A 13,774-nucleotide genomic window follows, 5' to 3' on the forward strand; every position below is an offset into this window, starting at 1 on the left:
TAGCTTCATACCCAAGAAGACTCAAGGCTGAAATCGCTGCCAAAGGTGCTTCAACAAAGTACTGAGTAAAGGGTCTGAATACTTAAGTACTGAATACAAAAGTTTGGACACACTTACTCATTCAAGGATTTTTCTTTATTTTTACTATTTCCGTCATTGTAGAATAATACTATGAAATTACACATATGGGATCATGTAGTAACCAAAAAAGTGTTCAACAAATCAAAATATATTTTATATTTGAGATTTTTCAAAGTAGCCACTCTTTGCCTTGATGACAGCTTGATGACAGCTTTGGGTCATTGTCCTGTTGAAAAACAAATGATAGTCCCGCTAAGCGCAAACCTGATGTGAGGGCGTATTGCTGCAGAATGATGTGGTAGTCATGCTGGTTAAGTGTGCCTTGAATTCTAAATAAATCACTGACAGTTTTACCAGCAAAGTAGCACCACACCATCACACCTCCTACTCCATGCTTCACGGTGGGAACCACACATGTGGAAATCATCCGTTCACCTACTCTGCGTCTCACAAAGACACCATGGGTGGAACCAAAAATCTAAAATTTGGACTCAGACTAAAGGACAGATTTCCACCCGTCTCATGTCCATTTCTCATGTTTCTTGGCCCAAGCAAGTCTCTTCTTCTTATTGGTGTCCTTTAGTAGAGGTTTCTTTGCAGCAATTTGACCATGAAGGCCTGATTCACGCAGTCTCCTCTGAACAGTTGATGTTGAGATGTGTCTGTTACTTGAGCTCTGTGAAGCATTTATTTGGGCTGCAATTTCTGAGGCTGGTAACTCTAATGAACTTATCCTCTGCAGCAGAGGTAGGTAACTGGGTCTTCCTTTACTGTGGCTGTCCTCATGAGAGCCAGTTTTGTTTTAGCGCTTGATGGTTTTTGCAACTGCACTTGAAGAAACTTTCAAAGTTCTTGAAATGTTTCGCATTGACTGACCTCTATGTCTTAAAGTAACTCATTTCAGCTGTTCTTGCCATAATATGGACTTGGTCTTTTACCAAATAGGGCCATCTTCTGTATACCACCCTTACCTTGTCAGAACACAACTGGTTGGCTCAAACGCATTAAGAAGAAAATAAATTCCACAAATTAACTTTTAACAAGGCACACCTGTTAATTGAAATGCATTCCAGGTGACTACCTTGTGAAGCTGGTTGAGAGAATGCCAAGAGTGTGCAAAGCTGTCATCAAGGCAAAGGGTGGCTACTTTGAAGAATCTCAAATATACTATTTATTTTGAGTTGTTTAACACTTTTTTGGTTACTACATGATTCCGTGTGTGTTATTTCATAGTTTGATGTCTTCACAACTACACAGTAGTTGTGTCCAAGCTTTAGACTGGTACTGTATGTAAAAAATATAAATAAAACGTTTTTTGCTTTGTCTTTATGGGGTATTATGTGTAGATTAATTAGGGGGGGAAACTATTTAATCAATTTTAGAATAAGGCTGTAACGTAACAAAATGTGGAAAAAGTGAAGGGGTCTGATTACTTCCGAATGCACTGTACACGCACATAGCGTGCAGACACAGGATAAATCTGACAGATTTATATCATCCAACTTTATTACTCCACATACACATTATCCATCATCGACTACTCACATTCCAATATTGTTCAATGCAAAATAATGCATTTGACATTATCCTGCTGTACAACCGCAAACATACAAAACATTAAGAACACCTTCCTAATATTGCTCTCGGAACAGCCTCAATTTGTTGGGGCATGGACTCTACAAGGTGTATAAAGTGTTCCACAGTGCTTCCCACGGTTGTGTCAAGTTGGCTGGATGTCCTCTAGGTGGTGGACCATTCTTGATACACACGGGAAAATGTTGAGGGTTAAAAACCCAGCTGCGTTTCAGTTCTTGGCACACTCAATATCATGCCACAAGGCAAGACCCAGATGCAGACACAGGAGACAGATGGTTGGAGTCTTACAATGTTTATTAATCCAAAGGGGTAGGCAAGAGAATGGTCGAGGACAGGCAAAAAGGTCAAAACCAGATCAGAATCCAGGAGGTACAGATTGGCAGACAGGCTCGTGGTCAAGGCAGGCAGAATGGTCAGGCAGGCGGGTACAAGGTCCAGAAACAGGCAAAGGTCAATACCGGGAGGACTAGAAAAAGGAGAATGCAAAAAGCAGGAGAACGGGAAAAACGCTGGTTGACTTGGAAACATACAAGACAAACTGGCACAGAGAGACAGGAAACACAGGGATAAATACACTGGGGAAAACAAGCAACATCTGGAGGGGGTGGAGACAATAACGAGGACAGGTGAAACTGATCATGGTGTAACACTCAAACCGGTGCGCCTGGCACGTACTACCATACCCCGTTCAAAGGCACTTAAATATTTTGTCTTGCCCATTCACCCTCTGAACAGCACACATACACAATCCATGTCTCAATTGTCTCAAGACTTAAAAATCCTTCTTTAACCTGTCTCCTCCCCTTCATCTACACTGATTGAAGTGGATTTATCGGGTGACATCAGTAAGGGATCATAACTTTCACCTCGTCAGTCTGTCATAGAACGTTCCTAATGTTTTGTACACTCAGTGTATAACATGAGTATATAAATAATGAAATAGCAAAGTGGGTCTGACAAACAAGATATCCCATTAGGTCTGAACTGAATAAAGGAAACCACACATGAGAACATTTTCAGTGCATTGTGTCGTTGGGATGGTCATGGTTATGTTTGGGCGGATCTCAATCACCATGGTTCAGATGTGGCTGAACCTGCTCTCTGTCACGTTTGCGGTCTGTAAGCTGCTCCCGCACAGGACACCACATGGCTCAGGGCCTTTAGGTCTCCTCAAGTCCAACTGAGGCTTCATCTAAATGGTGGTGAGATAGCGTTTAAACATATGGTTTGTATATTGTGTGTGTTTCCCTAGATACCGGTGTCCTATAAAACAAATAAACAGATGAATGTACAATTGACAATGTTGGCTGTTGGCTCACTATTTGAGCACAAGCGAATGTATTGTGACACTATAAAAAACAAATACTTTTTGTGTGAAGAATTACCTCAGAGTCCTCGAGCACTATGAGTTAGGCCTTGTAGGTTAGGGCTATAGCTGTGAAGACATATATCCCCAGGGATAGTCTGTGTCCTGTATCTGCTCTGCCTCTGCCATCTTGAACATCACAAGATTGTGGCAGAGAGGCACATGGGTGGGGCTCTCTCAGCACAGCTTACACATTCAAGGCCATGTGGCAAATACTGTAGCTCGGAGACATCAGAAGTGATGGGCAATGGTCTCTGTCTCCCTCTGTGGGGAAGAGAGATAAGTGCATGGAGAACTCAGGTAAAGATGAAGGCACTGGCGGCAAAGTTCATAAGTACACCACAGGAGGTTGGTGGCACCTTAATAATTGGGGAGAACGGGCTCGTGGTAATGGCTGGAGCTGAATCAGTGGAATGGTATCAAATACATCAAACATTTGGTTTCTATGTGTTCGAGCCATTATTGTAAGCTGTTCTCCCCTCAGAAGCCTCCTGTGATACACAGATATGATTTACTGTGTTTGATTAAATTCCATTTAATACAACTTCATTCTGAAATTATTCAGTAATTACAATTGATGTGTTTATTATATTCATGAAACATCACATACTTACTACTGCATTTAATCATCATGTCAGAAATTTACTGTGGTGAGCCAGGCCTACTAGTTTTTCTATTATTATGCGGAACTATTGCGTTCTCTACTGCAGGTTGTAGGGAAAAATATACAGAGCGGACTCGACTCAATTTCATGGTTGACTAGATCTCTTGGAAAGCATTACACTGGTAAGTGTTTATCTATTTGATTATGCTAAAAACGTGCAGATATTTGATTTTCCTTAAAGTTAGTCGTAGAAATAAGTATTCCCACACATTTCCGGGTGATGGTTACTCTTGACAGACACGGAGTAACAAGGGAACTGAAAACAAGATAACATTCCGAGGCCTGGCTGCTAGCATCGACAGCTAGCTAGTTAGCTAACGTCATCTGACTGATGAGTAAACTGCTAGTTTATGGCTGATGAAAGCAATATGTCAACTTGCTTGTTGGATGTTGTGACCATTCTTTATGATTTTTACATCATTAGTCTAATAGTTCGTATTCCTCATTGTTTTACAGCCTCCTGTTGCGAGCTGATTAAACGTTAGCTTACTAGCCGTAACGTTAGTTAATCACACTGACAGCTTGCCTGAAGATACCGGCCCTACCGTAACGCTTGTTTACAGTGAGCTGGACTGGGGTTGGAACGCAATCATGGTTACATTTTACCAGAAGATACTACTCTCCCATTAAGCTTGTTTACACAAAGCTTAGAATGCAATCAAGGTTACAGGATCTTGCCCTGAACTTAGCCACTGTTACTAGCGGGCTACCACCCAGTACCTTGCATCTTAGAAACTGCTGCCCTATGTACATAGTCATTGAACACTGGTCACTTTAATAATGTTTACATACTGTTTTACCCACTTTATATATATATATATATATGTGTGTATATATTGCATTCTGGTCAAGGCTCATCCTATATAACTACTGCTGTACACACATTTTATATTCATATACTGTCCAATTGGCTGCCCGCAGATCAATTTCTTCCTTGGGGCAAACTTAGTCATGGTCTCAACTTACTGTTGCGAGGTAGAATACACAAGGTGCAATTTTGAAATTTGGTTGCGCATCAACAGTTTTTCTCTTGTTATATCAGTCACTGATGGTCATCAATTAGCCCATGTCAGCAAAATGGTTCTATTGGTAAATTAATCTAGCAGCAAGCTATCTAAACTTGTATGTCGAATTGGGGCCCTCATTGATTTTTTAAATCAGTCTCACTCAGATATCATATTAAAAACTGCAAGCATTTGTCTCCGCCCCATGGCAAAATGAGTAGAATTGCACGTAATTAAAACACTGCGGCCCCTCATGAGTTGTGATTTTTTTGTGTGTGTGGCCTCCACATCAAAGTTGCCCATCCCAGGTCTTTACACACCAACATATATATTTATATTCCGGACTCTGACATTGCTCTTTTTAATATTTATTTAATTTTTGGGATTTTTGTGTATTGTTTGGTATTACTGCACTGTTAGAGCTGTGATAAAATTTGTGTACGCGACCAATAACATTTGATTTAAGACACCATGGAGCTGGCGCGAGATATGGGTTGGAAAATGTACCTCAATGCAGGGATCGGATATGCCGCTTTACTCCAAATGTTACCTTTATCCACACCGATACATTGAGAAGATTGAAATACTGCTAGTTTTCCTGGAAAACTTCCCTTTTCATCCTCATGCTAGCTAGCAGTAGCCACCGCAGCCATTTTGGAATGGCAGTTTCTTTGTCTGTGGTATCATGACATTCGTACATTTGTTTGTGCATGCCGCCACCTACTGTGCGGTAGTGTGTGGTCGATCACGTTACATTTTGTGATACAAAAATAAAAAGGAAGAGGGAAATGAGAAAAATTCACCACCAACTTAACCCTACACCTATATACCACTATTTCATACAAGTAAAAATCCACACCCCATTCAACTACTTTGACCCTAACTGGTCCTACACCAGGCCAATGGCATGGGAGGATGGGACTCTTTTGTTCAACACACCTTTACTCTTCTTCAGTAAAACTCAAACACCCAAGTACTTCTCTGCAGCTGCCACCACAACATCTATTTTCTGTAAATGACGTTCTATTTCTGCAGTACAGTTGATAACCAAGGCAATGAATGCTAAGAAGCCAACCTTATGAAGAACAAATGCATATCACTCTGTATTGGCCTAGCTCTACTCTACTGCTCACCCTTGACCCATAATCCTCTACTGTTTTCACTGCCTCAGCATACTGCACCTTCTGTTCGACACTGACCCTGGCAACCTCAACCTGTCTCTCTTGCACTGGGCACTTCTGATTCCAAGCAACATGGGCACCCCCACAATCGACACACACAGTTTTTCCACTGATACTACACATTCCTTTGTCCCATGTGCTCCTGCACACTTCTCACATCTTGGAATCTCCCTCCTACACACTGCTGCAATATGACCATAAGCTTGACATCTAAAACACCATAGTGGGTTCGGCACAAAAGCTCTTACGGGATAACTGACATATCCTAATGTGACTTTGTCAGGTAAAGACTGCTTCAAAACGACAGACCGTGGCTTCTGTTTCCCCACGCTCGCCACCGGGTCTGCGTCGCACCAAATGGAGGGTGTCACAGACACAAGGAATCTTCCATTTCAGTTGTTCCACCTCAACAATGAATGCCACCCCAGTAATCACTCCTTTCAAAGGCACACTGCCCCCAGAGAGCAAAGCAAGTCACAAGTCTTGTCCCTGGACAGAAATAACACAAAGATCATCACAAGACCATTTTTAGCTACCTTCACCAATTTGAAATGTACCTAACTTCTTTTCTAGCCAGCCTGGTACTACATATGAGTCAGCCAAAAGGCAGGGATCCACTTTCTCCAAAAAAGTAACTCCCACTGGGCCAAAATTATCCTTTTAATGACCATCCGGGCAAGGCTCTGACTCAGGTCTTCACCACACCTGTAACTGCAGGTAATTCATCCTCACTCTCGTCAGGTTACATTTCTGAGCTACACTACATGACCAAAAGTATGTTAACACCTGCTTGTCAAACATCTCATTCCAAAATCATGGGCATTTAATATGGAGTTGGTCCCCCCCTTGCAGCTATGACAGCCTCCACTCTTCTGGGAAGGCTTGCCACTAGATATTGGAACATTGCTGCGGGGACTTGCAACCGAGGACAGATGATTTTTTTGCACTTAAGCACTCTGCGGTCCCATTCTGTGAGCTTGTGTGGCCTATCACTTCGTAGCTGAGCCGTTGTTGCTCCTAGACGTTTCCACTTCAAAATAACAGCACTTGCAGTTGACCTGGGCAGCTCTAGCAGGGCAGACATTTTACAAACTGACTTGTTGGAAATCTGGCAACCTATGACGGTGCCATGTTGAAGGTCACTGAGCGCTTCAGTAAGGCCATTCTACTGCCGATTGCATGGCTGTGTGCTTGATGTCATACACCTGTCCGCAATGGGTGTGGCTGAAATAGCTGAATCCACTCATTTGAAGGGGTGTCCACATACTTTTGTATATACAATACCAGTCAAAAGTTTGGACACCTACTCATTCAAGGGTTTTTCTTTATTTGACTATTTTCTACATTGTAACCAAAAACGTGTTAAATCAAAATACATTTGAGATTCTTCAAAGTAGCCACCCTTTTCCTTGACAGCTTTGCACACTCTTAGTGTCAACCAGCTCCATGAGGAATGCTTTTTCAACAGTCTTGAAGGAGTTTCCACATGTGCTGAGCACTTGTTGGCTGCTTTTCCTTCACTCTGCGGTCCAACTCATCCCAAACCATCTCAATTGGGTTGAGGTCGGGTGATTGTGGAGGCCAGGTCATCTGATGCAGCACTCCATCACTCTCCTTGGTCAAATAGCCCTTACACAGCCTGGAGGTGTGTTGGGTCATTTGTCCTGTTGAAAAACAAATGACAGTCCCACTAAGCGCAAACCAGATGGGATGGTGTATCGCTGCAGAGTGCTGTTGTAGCCATGCTGGATAAGTGTGCCTTGAATTCTAAATAAATAACTGACAGTGTCACCAGTAAAGCACCATCACAACTCCTCCATGCTTCACAGTGGGAACCACACATGCGGAGAACATCCGTTCACCTACTCTGCATCTCTCAAAGACACGGCGGTTGTAACCAAAAATCCCACATTTCGACTCATCAGACCAAAGGACAGATTTCCACCGGTCTCATGTCCATTGCTCGTTTTCCTTGGCCCAAGCAAGTCTCTTCTTATTGGTGTCCTTTTAGTAGTGGATTCTTTGCAGCAATTTGACCATGAAGGCCTGATTCACGCAGTCTCCTCTGAACAGTTGATGTTGAGATGTGTCTATTACTTGAACTCTGAAGCATTTATTTTTTTGGGCTACCCTTGAAGAAACGGTCAACGTTCTTGAAATGTTCCATATTGACTGACCTTCATGTCTTAAAGTAATGATGGACTATCATTTCTCTTTGCTTATTTGAGCTGTTGTTCTTGCCATAATATGGACTTGGTATTTTACCAAATAAGGCCATTTTCTGTATACCACCCCTACCTTGTCAGAACACAACTGATTGGCTCAAATGCATTAAGAAGGAAAGAAATTCCACAAATTAACTTTTAACAAGGCACACCTGTTAATTGAAATGCATTCCAGGTGACCACCTCACAAAGCTGGTTGAGAGAATGCCAAGAGTGTGCAAAGCTGGTACTGTGTAGTGTATCAAAGAATACACAGTGCGGGTTTGTACTTGGCGCCATTCTTCCTGAAACACATCTTCCCTCTGCACTCCGCTCTTCTTTTTCTTCCTCGCTCTCCATAATGACGTCTGTCCGTTAACCACGCTATTGCAGTGCCTTCTTCCTCTGTATTGCATGCAGAGCACACACTGGGGGCTTTTTTCCAAAACCCAACCTCTGTTCCTTAGCCCAAAAGTCTGGCCATCTCTGTACTCTCCATGCTTGCTCAACCACGGAATGGCAGTGTCAGCCAATCAGCTCCTTTTGTTGTTCAACGCAACGTGCCATTCCGTAATGACTGCTGTGGCTGAGGGCGAAAGGGCAGTTTTCCGGGAAAACTAGCAGTAGCCTTCAATCTTCTCAATGGAGCAGTGTGGATAAAGGTATAGTGGAATCCCTGAATTGAAATACGTTTTCTGACCCATATCTCGTACCGGCTCAACGCTGTCTTAATGTAACCATGATTACGTTCCAACCCCAGTGCAGCTCAGTGTAAACAAGTGTAACGGTAGAGTTGGTGTCTTCTGGCAAACTGACAGCTAGCTAGTTAGCTAACTTACCTCATAAAAACACAGGTTGCTAACGTTAGCTCTTGTTGGCCAAAGATATTCTTCTCGTATTGTAGTCACTCAACCTTTTGTTATATTTTAGTTTTCTTGTGTTTGTTGGATTGCGTTGAGCTGCAAAGTAGTATTGTTGACAGTTTAGTTTGGTGGGTCTTCCAATGTATGCTGGCTAGCTGTACTAGAAGTTGCTTCGATGCAACTAAGCCAGTTTGTTGGGACGTTTGGCTGTTAACAAGAGATGAATAGAAAACATATTACACAAAATGCTAAAGTCTTCCTCCCACCTTCCCTTGAAAGCAAGCAAGCCCCAATAACAAAGAGAAGCTAGAGCCCTAGGTGAGCAAGTTGATGTGCAATGATTTATTCAATCCAACCCAGTTGTTTATAGTTGTATGCATAGGGAGGAGGAGAGCGTGTCTGTTGTTATCTAACATATTGAATGCAGCAGGTGGAGGGATGAGCCTCTTCCCTGTGATTGGCACACACGTGCCGGAAGCAGCCAATGGGGTGGATACACCAGACTCCCCTGGATCCTGCAGTGAGAATGGCCCGCACACCTACGCCCCTACTACCCCCTCGCAGCTCCTGAAGTTTGGGGGCAGGGTGCCAACGCCTGGGCACGGATCCCTCGATGGGACCCCTGGAGAGATTGAGAACTGTGTGGATGAAGAGAGAGCATGCCATGTACAAGAAGACCCCATAGACACTCCTCACAACTACATGTCCCATTCGGACAAACAACACAAAGACACGCTCCTAGCACAGCCCTCCCGCCCCACTGCCACATGCGCGGCAGACACAAACCCACACGCGGCCCCTCAAGACATGTCCCTCACTGGACCCCTCCAAACAGATGAGCCCCTAAATGATGTTCTGTCGAGAGACTCACAGCACACCGCCACCGCAACAGGCATTCCATCCAAAGACACAGCTCCACAGAGGGACACTCCCAGTGCAGACACACTTCAGTCAGAGACAGAACACACAGAGCCTTGTAACTGCTGTTCTGTAGAAACAAAGGAGGAGAAGCAGGAGGAGGAGAGTGAGGAGCAGCATTCAGGAAACACCCAGGCTGAAGTCTCAGCTCAGGTGAGTCTGCCATATTGACCGCTACTGCCCCTGTACATAATCGTTGAAGTGCCAGAGCCAACAGCTCAAGAATAGAAAATAGTACTTTAACCATTGTAATGCAGAAATGTTTTGTTTTTGTATGGATTTTTTGACCACCTGCAATAGTAAGGATATACAAGTGTTTTGTTCATACGTCTGGTACCGGTATGTAAGACTGCCTCTTCCTCTCAGCTTACAGAGGAGCCCTCAGCAGCAGCTCCCAGCCCAAGCTCTGCCCCAGCCAAGAGGAATTCGTCAGACAGCAGCCCCTGCCCGCCCCACGTCATGGCCCAGGTGCACGTGCGGAACGTCCCCGAGCGGGAGCGCATCGTCCGGGGCATGCAGGACAGCAAGAGTCTGGATGAGATCAGCCAGGCATGCGGGGGAGGGGGCGGCGGCCGGGGGGGCCAACCAGAGGGCCGCAGGGCCACCATCTCCTCTGCCCTGGAGCTGGAGGGAACAGTCAGCCACGACGGGGACCTGACCCACTTCATCTGCCGCAACCTGGAGCAGAAGATCAAGATGAGCTCCAAGCCCAGCCTGGACTGTGACTGTGACTGTGAGTATAACACCGGAGGACTGCAGGGATCGGATGGTTATTCACCTGGGTTGTATTCATTAGGCACCAAACAGAAGAGAACTGACTAAAACAGGGAGAGACCACCTGAACTTGTCCAGTAAGATACACTTGTTTTCTTTTTCTGTTGCAAAACGTTTTGCTACAGTTTACCTGAATACGACCCTGCTGATCAGTGAAATGCTGATTCACAAACTTCCTTTTCTGTTATGATTTCAGTGATGTGTTAGAAGCTGCAGTTGAAGGCCGAGATCCAAATCAAATAAATTCTTCCCCTTTCCTCTTGTGATTAGATTAGCACCCTCAGGAAGGGTGGGAGGACGGATGAGTGTCATAGCACTGCTTGGATGAGGGAGGCTGATTTGGTTTGCTTTGTAGACTGCGAGATAAGGTAGTCATTTCCTGTGTGTGTTTCTGTCTCTCTTTATGTGTCTAGCGGACTGCTCGGGTTCCATCAGTAGCAGAGGTCGGGGGTCATCGTTGCGGCAGCCGGCAGACATCCCTCCCATCGACCCTGCTGTCCTGGTGGACCTACAGAGACACACTCAGGATGTTGCCCACAGTGTGGAGCTGATGATGCGGAGCCTCAACGGAACCATCCAGAACGTACGTGAGCTCAGTTTGTTCACAAACATTTACCATTTTGATCTGCGTTCAACTATCCTTTTAGTCCTGCCCTGCTATACTATACATTGGTTATTGTAAGTTGCTGATATTAAGGGTCTGCTATGTTATATAAACTGAGTGTACAAAACATTAAGAACACCTGCTTTCCATCAGACAGGTGAATCCATGTGAAAAGATATGATCCCTTATTAATATCACCTGTTAAATCCACTTCAATCAGTGTAGATGAGGGGAGGAGAAAGGTTAAAGAAGGAGTTTTAAGCCTTGAGACATGGATTGTGTATGTGTGCCATTCAGAGGGTAAATGGCACACATACACAAATAATTTAAGTGCCTTTGGTATTAGGTGCCAGGTGCACCGGTTTGAATGTGTTAAGAAGTGCAACATTGCTTGGTTTTTCAAACTCAACAGTTTCCAATGTGTTTCAAGAATGGTCAACTGACATCTGTGGGAAGCATTGGAGTCAACATGGGCCAGCATCCCAGTAGAACGCTTTCGACACGTTGTAGAGTGCATGCCCTGACGAATTGAGGCTGTTCTGAGGTTAAAAGGGGGTGCAACTCAATATTAGGAAGGTGTTCCTAATGTTTGTACACTCAGTGTATGTCTTTATCTGTGTGTGTCCAGATGACAGCGCTGAGTGTGGGATACATCCAAACCTACAGAGACTCAGTGGACAGCCTGGGGGAGTCTGTTGACATGAGCATAAAGGTGAGAGAAGAGCGAGCTTGGCTAGACATGAGGTAAATTATGATCAATGGCAATCATGGATGCTTGTTGTGTCATAAGTATATGATGTGTGCTCACTTCCTCCATGTATTCAATCGTGTGTGTGTGTGTGTGTGTGTGTGTGTGTGTGTGTGTGTGTGTGTGTGTGTGTGTGTGTGTGTGTGTGTGTGTGTGTGTGTGTGTGTGTGTGTGTGTGTGTGTGTGTGTGTGTGTGTGTGTGTGTGTGTTCATAGGGAATGTACACGCTGATGGCGCGCTGTGAGGAGCTTGATCGTTCCATGCAGCCTATCCACACTCTGGCTGCCCAGATCCGTGACATCAAGCGTACCCTGGATGCCCTGGAAGCTGTCTGCAAGTAGCCCCTCCACCCTAGAGACCCTCGTCCACTGCAGACACTTTGCTAACCTAATAACCCCCTTCCTCCCTGGAATTACTGCTACTAATCATGCCAGCTTCGTGATGATCTACATTACCCCCCTCTCCTCCCCCCCCCCCCATGGAGATGACCTACTGCAAACCCCTCCCCACCCCTGAGATCCTCGCTCGGCTAGGAGCCCTCCACCTGACAGAACTTGAAGGAAACGGAACACTTAATGTATTCCCGTCCGACCCACCTGGTTCAGATTGCACTAACTGTTGCTGGCCACACGGTGGCACTCTCTCCCTTAAGTTATCATTACTTATTGTGCATCTATTACTTTTATTATTTAGGGTTTTACTTTTCTATTATTTCTCAGTTTTCTTTCTCTGTATTGTCGGGAAGGGCCTGTTGTTTATGAAGCATGTGCCGAATAAGGTCTGATTTGTATGGAGCATGAGCTTTAGGAACGGTTGTGATAAGATTTAGATGTTAGTCACTTCTTAGGCAGGTTCCTGAAACTGCCTGTGGCAGGTTTTAATAGTAACATGAGACAGGTGAAGGTGTGGGGGTACATATTATATTGTATAAAGGGCAGTCCCCCCATGTTATATACCTGTTAGTTAACAGGCTGTTACCAACCAAAAGCCATTCCCTGTAAAGCTCTCCTCTGTGTTCCCTGGATAGTATGTTGTGCTTTAGGAGACTGTAGTACCTTTTGTCATGTCACAGGCTGGCTGGTAGGTAGGCCTGTCTCAATTTGTAATATATCTATTTGGCTTAAATTGTGTTGCCATGGTGAGAGGTTCTGGACAGCCGTTACATGTAACATGCTCTTACAGGACTTGTATGCTACCAGATGTCGTCAGACCTGCTGAAGCCCCACCTAGATAAGGCAGCACCCGCACACTGGATATAAAAGGGGATGGGCTGTAGGACTATAGACTTTGGGTGGGACGCATGTTTGTCTGGGGAGAGAGGGACGGCCTCATCTAACTGCTCTTAATAATATCTCTGTACAATCAGAAGCACCTTTGTACATATCTTTCTGTAACAAAAAAATGATTTATCTACCCTTTGTCCTAAGTGTATATTTTAAGAAAAATAACAAATTTACATGAGCTGCAAAGAGTAGCTGTCTGTTTTTGTTCCTTGTTTGGTTGTGATGACATGAGTGCATAGATACAGGACATCTAGAGTGCATCCAATACATTTTGTATAAAATATTAGTACATTTCCACAGAAAAAAGGCCTGATTTTATTGTAATCACAGTAGCATGACCAGTAAGAACACAAAGGTAATGTTGAATGGTGAAGTAATCTCAGTTGATATGACTGCAGAAACATGTTGTAGAATGTGTGGTTGCATTGTGTTTGAGGAAACCAACTTGGGAACCATATTACAACAAAGCCATTCACATGTAAGGAGTA

General features: G+C 44.2%; 1 protein-coding gene across 2 annotated transcripts; it reads left to right on the forward strand.

Moving 5' to 3' along the window:
* Window positions 1-3,766: 3,766 nt before the first annotated feature.
* Window positions 3,767-13,464, forward strand: LOC120061270 (BLOC-1-related complex subunit 6-like). 2 transcript variants are annotated; one of them, XM_039010963.1, is made up of 6 exons: window positions 3,767-3,829; window positions 9,387-10,030; window positions 10,244-10,610; window positions 11,065-11,234; window positions 11,884-11,967; window positions 12,219-13,464. In XM_039010963.1, exons 2-6 carry the CDS (start codon window positions 9,398-9,400, stop codon window positions 12,342-12,344), a joined length of 1,380 nt encoding a protein of 459 aa, XP_038866891.1. In that variant the 5' UTR covers window positions 3,767-3,829; window positions 9,387-9,397; the 3' UTR covers window positions 12,345-13,464. The 2 variants fall into 2 exon arrangements, with proteins under 2 accessions (XP_038866891.1, XP_038866893.1); XM_039010965.1 differs by lacking the exon at window positions 3,767-3,829 and adding an exon at window positions 8,652-8,758.
* Window positions 13,465-13,774: the final 310 nt, after the last annotated feature.

This window comes from Salvelinus namaycush, chromosome 16 (assembly GCF_016432855.1).
Source record: "Salvelinus namaycush isolate Seneca chromosome 16, SaNama_1.0, whole genome shotgun sequence".
Lineage (NCBI taxonomy): Eukaryota > Metazoa > Chordata > Actinopteri > Salmoniformes > Salmonidae > Salvelinus > Salvelinus namaycush.

Excerpts from the sequence above, each read along its gene's own strand:
- LOC120061270 (XM_039010963.1), top strand. The coding sequence starts at position 9,398 with ATGAGCCTCTTCCCTGTGATTGGCACACACGTGCCGGAAGCAGCCAAT. Across the intron at positions 10,031-10,243 it reads AGGCTGAAGTCTCAGCTCAG|CTTACAGAGGAGCCCTCAGC; the intron begins GTGAGTCTGCCA and ends TCTTCCTCTCAG. Across the intron at positions 11,968-12,218 it reads CTGTTGACATGAGCATAAAG|GGAATGTACACGCTGATGGC; the intron begins GTGAGAGAAGAG and ends GTGTGTTCATAG.